The sequence below is a fragment of the Glycine max genome, chromosome 2 (assembly GCF_000004515.6).
Source record: "Glycine max cultivar Williams 82 chromosome 2, Glycine_max_v4.0, whole genome shotgun sequence".
NCBI classification, from domain to species: Eukaryota; Viridiplantae; Streptophyta; class Magnoliopsida; order Fabales; family Fabaceae; genus Glycine; species Glycine max.
The window spans coordinates 41,322,066-41,336,643 of NC_016089.4; the positions used below are offsets into that span (position 1 = coordinate 41,322,066).

At 35.9% G+C, this 14,578-nt stretch overlaps 1 protein-coding gene across 1 annotated transcript; it reads right to left on the bottom strand.

The window, feature by feature from the left end:
* Nucleotides 1-7,597: 7,597 nt before the first annotated feature.
* LOC121174292 (uncharacterized) lies at nucleotides 7,598-7,927 on the bottom strand. Its single transcript, XM_041013276.1, has one exon. It carries the CDS (start codon nucleotides 7,925-7,927, stop codon nucleotides 7,598-7,600), a length of 330 nt encoding a protein of 109 aa, XP_040869210.1.
* Nucleotides 7,928-14,578: the final 6,651 nt, after the last annotated feature.

The window sequence follows — 14,578 nt, forward strand, 5'->3', positions numbered from 1 at the left end:
GCTCCACTATAATAATTGTGACGGGATTGTATATTTATGATTGTGATTTACTCCTATACACAACTTATAACATGATGATTCTCTTTAGTCTCCCTGAATTAAATATTTTTACAACTACTTACTTCCGTCCCTAAATATTTAAAATTTATTAGTTTAATTACTGCTTTAATCATTAAATTTGTGGGGTATAATCCTGAAGTTTAAAAATAGTTTTTTTAGTAGTTGATTTTTAACATTTTGTTTTTTTAAATCTCTCACATAATAAATTAACAATTTATGATAATTTTTAATACTTTGTAATAGTTTTAAAATACAAATTCAAACGGTAAAAAACATAAATTAATCTATGGCAACTAAAAACATCAATAAATTATCAATTTATTATGTCACATATTAAAAAAGAATAATTTGTGAAAATTCAAGAAAAAAATAATTTTAAATTTTAGAAACTAAAACATGGACATATCCCAAATTCAAAGACTAAAATAATAATTAATCATTATTTAAAATTAGTTTTGATACCAAAAACTAATTTTTATATTTATTGTAAAAGTTGTTGATGACAAAAAAATGGATTAATTTTCCAAATTAAATTATAATGTTGATTTATTTTGAATTTGCATTTTAAAATTGTCACAAAGGACTAAAAAATCAGTCCAAAGTACTAAAAACCGCTATAAAGTGTCAATCTATTGTGTCATTAACTAACAAAATATTTTGTCATATGGACTAAAAAAATATTTTTAAATTTTAAGGATTAAAAGAAAACACATCCCCAAAATTTAAGGAGTAAAACATTAATAAAACCAAATTTAGTATTGATCCCTTTATAAGACTTTTCAAATTATCTTTTATAAATCATGTTGAGAGAGAAATATTAACTTTGTGTGCCATTATGGTCTCCCACAAAGATGAGTCATCGCTGGCCTTCTAGGTTGTGTGTGATGAGTGATGATGATGTATTGAGGTTAAGGTCGTACCTTAGGTTTTATCATGCAGTTGAAGTTCCTGTGTATTACCAGGCTTTGAGGAATGGTGATAGGTATCCTAGGGACAAGGATCGGTTTATAACTAGTTATGTAAGGATCTCTCATCAGGTTTATAATACTGTTGATGATTATGAGAGGCTTAAGACTGCGATTAATCAACTTGTGGAGGACGGGAAAGTTTGCAGTGGGATTCCTAAGGAGTGATTTGAAAGAAAAAGAATGAATGAGGTATAGGTTTAATACTCTCTCCTGGATAGCTTTTGATTTTGAATCAGATTTATCTTCAGTGGCACTTTTATAAGTATGATGGATGCCCATTGTTGTTGTTTTGCATCCTCTAGTTTTTTTCTTTTTAGTTAGAATTTCTTGGAAATTCTGAAAACTGAAAAAGTATTCCTACTGTTTGTTACTTTGCAAACTAGCTTCTTATTGTCTATAATCGGTTCTACTTATTTGCTCAAGATTGGATAGTAAGAAGTAACAATTTAATTGTGATAAAAGTGTCTCACAATACCAAATGATAGTCCTGGTTTTATAGTGGATATAACTACTATAATTGAGTTTGATGCTTTATGTTTCTCAAACTTGAGGGTATACTGGCTGACTTTTGCCGTCACAACTGGTATCTCTTATTTCTTTTGTCTTTTCATGCATTCCTTATTTTAACTCTGTACAACCCAGGTTACAGATTATGGTAAACTTGCATGTGGCTCTCTCAAATATATATATATATATATATATATATATATATATATATATATATATATATATTTTTTTTTTTTTTTTTTTTTTTTTTTTTCTTTTTTTCTAGACTTCGCAATAGCGGTCGTCTCGCTATTTGTTATCCCACTTAAGCATTTTTGAAGGTGGCTGCTCCATGCTGCTATCTGGGATTGACTACTTATACTTAGGTCTTAAATATTATTATTATTCATTTCAAACTTCTTTATGTTAAAAGAGTTCCGAAGGGGGAAAGATTTCTCCTGCAGGGTCACAGGTGAGTTAAACTTTTTACAGTGCCTCAGATGATCTCAACTTCTATTGTGATATTTGATCTATGGGATCCTAAAAAATAGAAGGTTTGAATTTGTTTTTAGTTTTTTGGGCTTCACTTCTAAAAATTACCTGCTACAATTATGGGAGGCCACTTCTATTAGTTGTTGAAATGACTAAGCAACATATACCGAGACTGTTAATCAAACCAACTTAAGTGGAAAAATAATAAAAGCTGAATTATGTGATGAGTTATAATTGGATATTTTCCATGTGATACTTAGGTTATTCACTTTTAAGAAAATGTTGATGACAGGTGTAAAGAATGATGTATTTTAGGGATACCAGGATTTCTAGTCAGAACTTAAATAATGTAGAACTGTGGCCACATATGATTATCGTGAGTGTTTGAAGCTTTTGTTAACCAAATGATCAAAGTTAAACATATTTATTTCAGTAAAAAATTTCGGGTATACAAGTCAATTTTGTTAATGTATCTTGATATATATATATCCAGGAAAAATATGGAAAATATTAACCCTCAAATATATGAAATTTATGTTGTCATTGAAAGTGGGTGTCTCCTTGACATAGTTCCTACTGACTAGTCTGCTCATAACTTATTGGACATGTCTCTTGTCAACCGAACTTTTATTTCATACTAAAATCTGCTTTCTCAGCCATATTTCTGTTTCTTACAGAACATATCTTAACTCAATCATGGCTCCAAATTAGTGTGAGAGAATGGACAAATGCAGCTTATGTAGAGTGTGCACATGCAATTCCAAAATGGCAAGGTCTTCTACCAAAATCTGGAGAGATGGTAAGTAGGTTATATGACACTCATTTTCTTGTGTGATAGAACTGTGTTTACAATGATTCCATGAGGCAGCTAATGAGATGGTAATGATTGTTTATTGATTATATAGGTCAATTGTGACCAAATACTCAACTTATGATGCAATTTAATGTTTTTGCATATGCTCCTTTTTTTTTCAATTTACTTGTAAATGTAACTTATCATTGATTGTGCTCATATTTTATTGTAACTTTTTTAAAAATTTGTAATTTGCACCCAATTAAACTTTTTTTGTCTATGTATGCAGTTCCTAGGAACTTCAAATTATTTGAAGAGTTTGAGAGAGGTGAGAAGGGAATTGGAGATGGAACTATTAGCTATGGAATGGATGATGCTGATGATATCTACATGCAATCCTGGACTGGACTATTATTGGCCCCCCTGGTGTAAGCTGTTCTGTTCCTACTGCAACTTAAGGCTAGCTAACTGCAAAGTGAACTAGTTGATTTTAAACAATTAATTAATGGATCTGCATTGTGTTTCAGAACTTTGCAAGGCATTCAAATTATACAAGCTGCCGTTGGGGCTGGGAGGACAATGTTGGTAAGTGATTCTAGTCAGGTTTATGCATTTGGGAAAGGCTCATTTAGGGAAACTGAGTATGGAGTCCAAGGTTCTAAAACTGTTGCAGCTCCACAGATAGTGGAGTCTTTGAAAAATATATTTGTTGTCCAAGCTGCAATTGGTAACTTTTTCACAGCTGCGTTATCAATAGAAGGCAGGGTTTATACATTTTCTTGGGGCAGTGATGGAAAACTTGGTCATCGCACTGATCAAAGTGATGAGAAACCTCATCCCTTGTTAGGTGCTCTTGAAAACATATCAATAGTACAGATTGTGTTCAAAAGTTTGTGTCAGAGAGTGTTGTCAGCATTTCTCTTACAATAAATTAAAAGTTGTAGAAGTTCCACTTGTACATTTTTATGTGGTAATGATCTTTTCATATTCAAATCTAAATGATGGACATAAGCATTAGCTAACCCTTATAAGCCAGAGGACAAATACCACAAAACCTATATGAGATGTTGATATTAGCGACTTTATCATACTCAATTATAAATTAATCTCTATACAACAAGTATTAACTATAGGGCAACAGGCATGCAAATGTGTTAAGTCCAAAGTTTGTCACTTCACTGAAACAGATCAATGAAAGAGTGGTACAGATTAGTCTGACCAATTCCATATACTGGAGTGCTTATACCTTTGCCCTTACTGAATCAGGGAAGCTTTATGCATTTGGTGCTGGAGACAAAGGACAACTAGGAATTGAACTTGTTGCTAATCAGACTGAAAGGGAAAATCCAGAAAGGGTTGAAATTGATCTTGGTTAACTGTTTGTGCCTTTTACAATGAGTGTGTTTGAACATATCCTTTCTTTAAAGTGAGTGTGTTTGTACTGTATTTTTTTTGTCTTGCCTGGAATTGGAACTGTTTTGGTTTTGGAACTTTTGCAGATGCATGTTGGTGGATGAGAATGACAGTATGGTTGGTCATGATTCGAAATACAATTGTAAGTGGACTTCTACATTTTGAAATTTTTAGTTTGCAATTACAAGGTCTCACATTGTTTTGTGTTAAAATAACTTGTGAATTGTGTTTTTTTATTTTATTTTAATGTATGCTTTTCTGATTTAGCTGTTTTTAAAAGTTAATGTTACAATATAACTAGGATTTATTATCATTAAATTTTCTGATTTGAGAAAAAAAATATACTAACATTGTTGTTCATCTGCAATCTTGTAATGTCCATGTTTGGAATCATGTTGACTGTTTGGCAAGTTTACCAAAATGTCCAAGTAATAAAGACTCAAAAATTCAAGTGTCGATTTCCATAGGGACTTTGTTTTGTACTTGTGTTGGATATTTTTCAATTTATAAAAATAGAAGATGAGATGAGGTATAAAAGATGAGTTTAAAAGAACAGGATATAAAATAATAACTATTAATAGAAGACAAAGGAAATAATAAGGAATTCAATGAAATGGAAATGTTAGGACCTAACATGCCTTATTTGCTTAAGATGTATTATTTTAGATTTTTCTTAAACTATCTATCTCCCAAATGACTTTTCAAAGACTCAATAACTAAAATGCATGAAGTTCTAATTCTAGATGTTTTCTTTGATGCATGGGCATAATGCAATCATCTTATGTCTAGCAATGATTTTATTAAGATACACATTCCTTTTAGTTCTATTAGAAATTTTCCTCTATCGAGCAACTAATCTCTAAAATTGATGCATGTAAGGCCTTCCTTGTATTTCTATTAAGAATTATCCTCTGTCAAGCACTTAACCCCTAAAAATGATGCAATGATGAATGATACATGAAATTAAAATAAGAAAGGATAATAGGAAAAAAAACATTTGTTTGCATTGATAGATATGAAGCATACAATACATCTTTTGACTTTCTAGGCCTGTCAGACCCTAACTAAGGATTTAGTCTCTCATAACCATAAGGGGTCTTACACTTGAAGGGGATATAGTGAACTAATGGAGGAGAAGAGATTAAAAAAGGGAATAGAAAATAATATAAGAAAAGAAAGAATTCCTCAAGGGAGAGTTCTCAGGTTTTATGTGTGTAATAGGGTGCTTTGAGACTTGGTATGTCTTTCCTCCTTGGCTTGACCGTCATTTTATAGTTGCTGGAGTGGACTTGGGCCTACATACTCGCGCTAAGCCTGCGCTGCTCACTTAACGCGGGTGCATGTATTCGTGCTAAGCTTGCGCTGCTCACTTAGTGTGGGGGCCTGTTTTCGCGCTGAACGCGTCTTGGGCTGGGCCTTCCTCGCTGAGCGAACAGTTGATACCAAAATTTTCCTTGTTTCGTATTTTTGCTATTTTCTGAATCTTTTTTATTTTTAATCCCTCATTTTCATATCTCCAAGCCATAAATAAGAAGAACATCAATTCTTAACAATTAAACATAAATAACTACTAAATAAATATTTTTAAGGTTATTTTCATTATATTTTCATCATAAAAAACAAATCATATTCAACAGTTATAAAAAAATCGTCCAAATTAAAGATTTTGCTTGTCCTCAAGCAAAAAATAAAAATAAGAGTAGACTCTAAATGCTCCAACACTTTCAATAGCTGCATTTTTTTCAAATCCCATTAGTTGGACCTTCTTGCATTTGCCATGATCTTGCAATGGAAGCATAAACAATCATTGAGATAAAATTGGTTAGCAGCAGAAATCAATCAGGTTGGCTTGCCTCACTTTTTCTCACAAGGCTTTAGTGTTTCTCTCTGTGCACAAGTGTCTTGGATGGGTGTTTAAAATTCCACAACCTGCAATCACTATTCCCAATTTTGCATTTAATCTCAGTTAAAGGTATCCTGCTTACACTTGGTGGATCACTAAGGACTTTTATTGACTTGTAATGTGGCCTGGCTAATCAAAGAAATTATGATTTTTTTGGGATTTCAAAAAATAAGGTTATAAGAGAGCATTTATCCTAGAAAAACTTATACTTATTCAACCTAGGCTTATTTGTTTTTCAACCTTTTATTGTTCTAACAACACTTATAACACCTATTTATTTTCTGCCCTTATCATTCTACTTTTTTTTTTGGAAAGAAACTTTGGGTTTACAAACTTTTTGAGGGTGCCTCATTGTGTGTTGTCTATTTACCTTCCTAAGACAATATTTGCCTTAACCCTCCTCCAAATTAGGGGAATAACATGAATAAAACCCTTATGCTCTCTTAAACCTTAAAACAAGGTAAGAAATATATGAAAAATAGGCTTAGGGGTTTTTAGAAAAACATAATTATCATTTTTTTTTCTCAAACAAGGTGAAAATATAAATTCTTAAGGTTGGCTTTTTGGCTAAGTGGCTGAAAATAAAAAGAAATAGGGTCTTGATCATTTCTACCTCATGTAATTAATCTAACAATCTAAGAATGATATAGAATCAGGAAATTAAAAACAGACATTCTCTCACAAGTAAGTTTCACACAACTCACTGGGACAAAACAAAGTTGTTGGCTTACCATACCATGATTTCTTTCAGACAGACTAACCTTTCCTCTCTTTGTTGTGATTCATACTCCATTACTTGAACTAACACCTACCTTCATAGAACCAGCATTTTCACAAAATTGGTATGCAACATTTCAAGTGTTTGAGTCCTTCAGAAAAAGCCTTACCAATAGTGACTTCATAAATATCATGCAATTATTTGAGAGAAAAGAAAAAAAAAATCTTGCTTTCTTCAATCTAAGTCTCGCCATGGGTCCCAATCAGCTGCTAGATCTACAATGATGTCATCCCCAGCTCTGCCTTTAGTGGTATCTCTGACCTTAGAGGGCTCACCCCCCATTAGTAGAAATCTAGACTCTTGGCCAAACAATCTGCTGGATGAAGGCCTCTAGGGTCATCAGTGGTGGGTCTGGTGGCCCTGGTGGATGGACTAGAGCATCTGCATATGTGAGTCTATCAGGGATGAGGTGGATGGTGGCTGGCGATTCAACGAGTAGTGCTCCCTAAGCGCACCAAGGGCGATGTCCCTTGGTATTCCCTCTAGAATTTGAATTATTTGTGCGCTTAGCAAGGATGTCTTGCTTAGCGTGTGTGTCGCCAGCTGGGCGCTTAGCGCGATAACATTGCGAGCCCAACATCCTTTTTGCTTATTGCACCCCTAAAATCAATGTATACAACTTTTTTATTTTTACAATAAAAATGTTGGGTTACCTCCCAGTAAGCGCTTAATTTATTGTCTATAGCTAGACATTGTACTTCATTTTATGGATCGTTCAGGTAGACAACACTTGTTAATCTTTCTAACTGGCCTCTATTGTAAATTTTTAAGCATTGTCCGTTGACGATCAATCTTTTCTCCGATGTGCCTGCCATAAGGTTCACCAATTCCACAACTCCATTGGGTCTTACTTCTTTGATCACGAACGATCCTGACCACTTTGACTTCAGCTTTCCTGGGAATAGTCTAAGTCTTAAATTGAAGAGCAAGACTTGTTGTCCTGGTTGGAAGTTCTGTCTCTGTAGCTTTTTGTCATGATATGCCTTTATCTTATGCTTATAAATCTTGGATGATTCATAGGCGTTTATCCTCATTTCTTCTAACTCCAACAATTGTAACTTCCTCTTCTCCCCAACTGCAACTTTATCAAAGTTCAACAGTTTGAGGGCCTAGTAGGCTTTATGCTCCAACTTCACCAGTAGGTGACATGCTTTCCCATAGACCAACTGAAATGGTTACAGGCCTATAGGAGTCTTGAATGCAGTCCTGTAAGCCCAGAGAGCATCATCTAGCTTTAAAGCCCAATCCTTTCTTGATTATGCGATAGTTTTCTCAAGGATTCGTTTTAGCTCTTTATTTGAAACTTCTGCTTTGCCATTTGTCTAAGGAAAATAAGGTGTGCCACCTTATGTCTGACATTGTAATGCTCCAGAACCTTCTTTAGTTGCGCATTGCAGAAGTGTGTTCCCCATTACCAGGATATAGATATTCTTGTATGAAGATGGGAGAGGTCCCACAAAGTCAATGCCTCAACAATCAAAGATTTCTACCTCAATTATGTTTTGCAGAGGCATCTCGTTCCTTCTAGAAATTCCCTATGTTCTCTGGCATTTTTCACAGTGACGCTCATAGTCATGAACGTCTTTGAAGATTAAGGGCCAAAAGAAACCTGCTTGTAGCACCTTTGTTGTTGTCCTACTCCGTTGTGGTGACCATCATATGGTGAACTATGACAGTGCCAAAGGATGCTCTGTGCTTTCTCCATCGTAACACACCTCCTCAACAAATTGTCTGCTCCTAACTTGAATAGATATGGATCATCCCACACATAGAAGCAGACATCATGTACAAATTTCTTCCGTTGACTCCTGTTAAGTTCTTCAGGAATGATTCCTGTGGCTTTGTAGTTGGCCACATCAGCAAATGAAGGTCTTGTGGTGGCTTATAAGAGGAACTCATCTGGGAATTCTCACCTTACCTCCGGTTCTTCTTTGGTCACTTCTGCATTCTTCAACCGGGAGAGCTGGTCAGCCACCACATTCTCAAATCCCTTCTTGTCCTTGATAACTATATCAAACTCTTGTCTGAGCAGGATCCGATGCCTTGGTTTTGAATTTGGCTTGGTGAGAAGGTGCTTGATGGCAGCATGATAAGTGAAAATCACTACCTTTGACCCCACCAAGTATGGCCTGAATTTTTTTAAGGCAAAGACAATGGCTAGCATCTCTTTTTCCGTAGTGGCATAATTCATTTGTGCTTCATTAAGAACTTTGCTAACGTAATAAATGGCATGAAATTTCTTGTCTTGCCTCAGTCCTAGGACTGCGCCCACTGAATAATCACTGGCATCGCACATTAATTTAAACTCTTTACTCCAATCAGGTGCGATCATCACCGGGGTGGTCATGAGCTTGTCTTTTAGGGTCTGGAAGGTTGCTGAACATTCTTAATCAAATTTAAAAACAACATCTTTGTTCAGCAGATTGCTCAATGGTCTTGTGATTTTGGAGAAATCTTTGAAAAATCTCCTGTAGAACCCTGTATGTCCTAGAAAGCTCCTGATGCCTTTAACATTTGATGGTGGTGACAACTTCTCAATGACATCAATCTTGGCTCGGTCTACCTCAATCCCTCGGGCTGAAATTTTATGGCCCAAGACATCAAAAGAGGGCCTAGTTTAGAACTAGGTTTGTTTCCACGCATCTTTATAACACCATCTTCAAGTTCTTCAAGAAACATTCAAAAAAGGGCTCAAATACTGAGAAGTCATCCATGAATACCTCGATATTTTTTTCCACCATATTTGCAAAAATGGCCAACATGCACCTCTGAAATGTGGCAGATGCATTACATAACCTAAATGACATTCGTCTATAGGCAAAGACACCAAAAGGGCATGTGAAGACCGTCTTTTCTTGATCCTTGGGGTCCATAGCAATCTGATTCTACCTAAAGTATCCATCTAAGAAGTAGTAATAAGCATGTCCCGCAAGCCTCTCTAACATCTGGTCCATGAAAGGCAAAGGAATATGATTTTTCCTTGTGGCTTCATTGAGTTTACGGTAATCAATGGACATTCTCCAGCCAGTGACAGTCTTTGTTGGGATTTGGTCATTCTTTTCATTCCGAATGACTGTCATGCCTTCTTTCTTTGGTACCACCTGGACTGGGCTTACCCAAGCACTGTCGAAAATGGGGTAGATAAGCCCAACCTCTAGAAGCTTGAGCACCTTTTTCCTCACCTCTTTCTTCATTGAGGGGTTAAGCCTTCTCTAGGGTTGTCTGACTGGTCTATAGTCTTCTTCCATCATTATCTTGTGCATACAGTAGGCAGGACTAATTCCTTCAAGATCTGGTATATGTCACCCAATTGCTTCCCTATGTCTCTTGAGGACCTCTACCAACCTGTTCTCTTTCTCTATTGTTAGCTCAATGCTGATCATCACAGGTTTGGTCTCGTTCTCCTCTAAGAACACATACTTCAGATGGTTGGGTAGGATTTTTAGCTCTACCTTGGTCTTCTCGGATGGATTCCTGCTTTTCAATTCTTCAAAACTGGTCCTTCATGTAGTAATGTTTTCTTCATGATATAAGTCTTCCAAGCAAGCCCTTAGATCCTTATCCTCTTCACTGGTTAGACAATTCACAACATTGATAAAATCTTTCTCCAGTAAAGTTTGTGTGGTTGAGAGAGCATCGATGTCTTCTTTATCGACCTCCTCCACCTTGAAGTACATCCTATCTTCCCCTGGGTATTTAATCGCTTCGAAAAGGTTGAAGGTTACCTTTTGGTCGTCGACGCTCATTTCTAGATTACCATTTCTCATATCTACCATGCAATTGGCAGTCATCATGAAGGGTCTACCTAGGATAAGAGGAATCTTCGCATCGTATTCTATGTCCATGATGACAAAATTCACCGGGAAAGTAAAGTGGTGGACTTTGACCAAGACATCTTCCATTACCCCGTACGATCTTGTGATTGATCAGTTTGCAAGCTAGAGCATCATCTTGGTAGGGTCTGTCTTTAGATTTCCAATTCTTCTACACATTGACAAGGGCATCCAGTTGATGTTTGCCCCTAAGACAATGAAAGCCTTCTTTATTGACTCATTCCCTATGGTGCAATGGATTGTCACGCTCCCAGGGTCTTTGATTTTGTCGGGAAATTTCCTCTGTATCATTGCATTGTAGTTTCCTCCCACCATAATGCTTTCGTTGCCAATGTACTTCTCCTTCTTAGTGAGGATGTCTTTCATGAATTTGGTGTAGAGCGAAATTTGCTGCAAGGCTTCCCCAAATGGCATGGTTATCTCCAGCTCCTTGAATATCTCTAAGAAACGCTTGAAGTAGCACTCCTTATTCTTCTTTGATGGCATTAAAGGATATGAAGGCTCCTTTAGAGGGGCTAGTGGCTCTTCTTTCCTAGCCTCTTGGGCTAGCTGACTTTTGGTCTTAGAGGTTAAGACCTTCTTTTTCTTCTTCCTTCTTCTCTTCTTCATCTTTCTCCCCTTTTTGTCCGCCTTTTCTTCCTTAGACTAGTCTCTTTCAGCTTTCTCTTCTTCTTGCGCTCTCCTCTGGCTTCTAGTCAACACTGCCTTACATTCCTCCTTCGGGTTCTTCTCTGTGTTGGCTCCAAAGTTGCTAGTGGGTCTTTCAGCCATTTTGTTGGTGTGTATGCTTGATCATGAAGGATGGCGTGATCACTGGCCGCCATGTTCTCTATCAGCTCCATTACCTCCGCTGGTGTCTTCATCTTGATTTTTCCCCTGCGAATGCGTCAAGGAGTTGCTCTGACTGTGGTCGCATGCCATTTATGAAGATGTTTAATTGCACTGGCTCGTTGTACCCATGTGTAGGCATCTTTCTAAGTAGTCCGTGAAAATGGTCTAGCGTCTCGCTGAGTGATTCATCAAGAAATTGATGGAATGTGGATATTTCCACCTTCCCCTCGGTAGTCTTTGACTCTGGAAAGTATTTCTTTAAGATTTTTTCTACAACTTCTTCCTAGGTCCATAAGTTATTGCCTTTAAAGGAGTGTAGCCACCTTTTTTCTTCCCTTGCCAAAGAAAAAGAGAAAAGATTAAGGTGTATGGCATTCTCGAGAACACTAGCTATCTTTACCGTGTTACAAATTTCTATGTAGGTGGCAAGATGAGCGTAAGGATCCTCATTTGGTAGACCGTGGAAGAGGTTTTCTTGTATCCGTTGTATGAGAGAGTGAGGATAGGTTATGTTGGATGCTTGAATCTCCGGCCTTGCAATACTAGTGAAGAATTATGGGGTAGTTGTTCTAGAGAAGTCCTCTAGTTTCACTCGTCGTGCATGCTCCTCTACCATTTGATAGTAGCTCTGTGGAGAGGGTGGAGGTGAGAGTTGACTGCTTCCTTGTATTTCTTGTTCTCTTCTTCTTCTTATAGCATTATTCCTTCTGCAAGTGACTTCAACTTTCAGATTTAGTAGAGCTAAATCTTCAGTTGTAGTTCTACCTCACATACACAAAAGCAAGCACTACCGTGCAAATTATAGAAGAAAAATAATGAATAGAATTAAAATTATGGAATAAAAAAGTAAAGAATAAAAGAATTAATTTTTACAAATTGAAAATGTATGGCAACCAAGTACAAAGAACAAAATCCTCGACAATGATGCCAAAAACTTGTTGACCATTTGGCAAGTGTACCAAAATGTCCAAGTAGTAAAGACTCGGAAGTCCGAGTGTTGATTTCCACAGGAATTTTGTTTTGTACTTGTGTTGGATAATTTTTAATTTATAAACATAGAAGATGAGATAAGGTATAAAAGATGAGTTTAAAAGAACAAGATATAAAATAATAGCTATTAATAGAAGACAAAGGAAATAATAGGATATTCAATGAGATGTGAATGTTAGGACCTAGCTTGCCTTATTTGCATAAGATGTATTATTTTAGATTTTTCTTATCAATTAGGTGAATTTTTCCTATACACATCTATTAGAATACTTGCCCCTGATGTCTAACAATGACAAACCTATCTATCTCCCAAATGTCTTTGCAAAGACTCAATAGATAAAATGCATGAAGTTCTAATTCTAGATGTTTGCTTTGATGCATGGACATAATGCAATCATTCTATGTCTAGCAATGATTTTATTAAAATACTTCTTCCTTTTATTTTTATTAGAAATTACCCTTTGTCGAGCGACTAATCTCTAAAACTAATGCGTGTAAGACCTTTCTTGTATTTCTATTAAGAATTATCCTCTGTCGAGTACTTAACCCTTAAAGATGAAACAAGGATGAATGATACATGAAATTAAAATGAGAAAGTATAATAGGAAAGAAAATGCATGTTTGCATTGATAGATATGAAACATACAATACATCTTTTGACTTCTTAGGCTTGTCAGACCCTAACTAAAGGTTTAGCCTCTCATAGTCATAAGGGGTCTTACACTTGAAGGGGGTATAGTGAACTGATAGAGGAGAAAGGATGGAAAAGTGGAATATAAAATAATGGAAGAGAAGAAAGAATTTCCTAAGGGAGAGTTCTTAGACTTTAGGTGTGTATTAGAGTGATATGAGACTCGATGTGTCTTTTCTCTTGACTCTCTTTTTATAGTTGCTAGAGTGGACTTGGACCTGCGTACTCGCGCTAAGCCTACGCTGCTCACTTAGCGCGGGTGCCTATTTTCGTTGAACACGTCTTGGGCTAGGATCTGGCTTCTTTGCTGCCCCTTTCCCAGCTGTCCCTGTGCTGCCCCTTGAAAATCACACAGATTTAAATTGAATCACAAAATTAAATATTAATAAAATTAAATATTATCACAAACTAAGTGGACAACACAGGGACAACTGAGAAAAGGACAGCAAAGAAGCCAATTTCCTTGGGCTAGGCCTTCCTCGCTGAGCGGACAGTTGATGCCAAAATTTTCCTTTATTCATATTTTTGTTATTTTTTTACATCTTTTTGACTTTTAATCCCTTATTTTCATATCTGCAATCCATAAATAAGAAGAACATCAATTCTTAACAATTATATATAAATAACTGCTAAATAAATATTTTTAAGGTTATTTTCATTATAAAAAATAACTCATATTTAAAATTTATTAAAATGTCTTTGTGTGATTAAAAGGAGTAAAATCTAAACCTTATGTTTATACTATGTAGATTGGTTTTTAATGATTATGCCTTATTAAATAAGGGTTTGGATGGGTTTGGATTGATCGAATTACTGGCTATGCAATATTTTTTTCTTTAGATATCATTATATCAAGTTTTCTTTTTCTGTTGTTATTGTGCTCTTCCTCTCTTGCTACAGACTTGGTTAATTTATTATTTTGTGCTTCAAAATTTTATTAGGTCACTTGATGGAAAAGATTGAAGCTGAGAATTTACTGTAAAGAGCTTTTTCTGTATTCCTGTTCAACTCAAAGTATGAGTTGCTTCTTCATATCAGGTAAGTTTCTTCATTGATATTTTTTTGGCCTCATAATACATCTTGTTTTAACGTAAACCTATTTATTTCAAAAGCATCAAGTAAACTTGGAATACATGAGATAACACAAAACCAATTAGCTAGTCTGCTATTTTTATATCACGTGCATATTAGAATACAAAAATGATACTTAAATAGGCTGGGGGGGGTCTGAGAAGAGGCTGGGGGGAGGGTGTGGGGGGCAGGCGCCTGACTGCCCTGCGCTAGCAGTCGCGCCTGCAGCAGGGGCGCTAGCCAAGGCGCCAGGACCCAAGGCGCGGACC

Excerpts from the sequence above, each read along its gene's own strand:
- LOC121174292 (XM_041013276.1), bottom strand. The coding sequence starts at position 7,927 with ATGAGGATAAACGCCTATGAATCATCCAAGATTTATAAGCATAAGATA.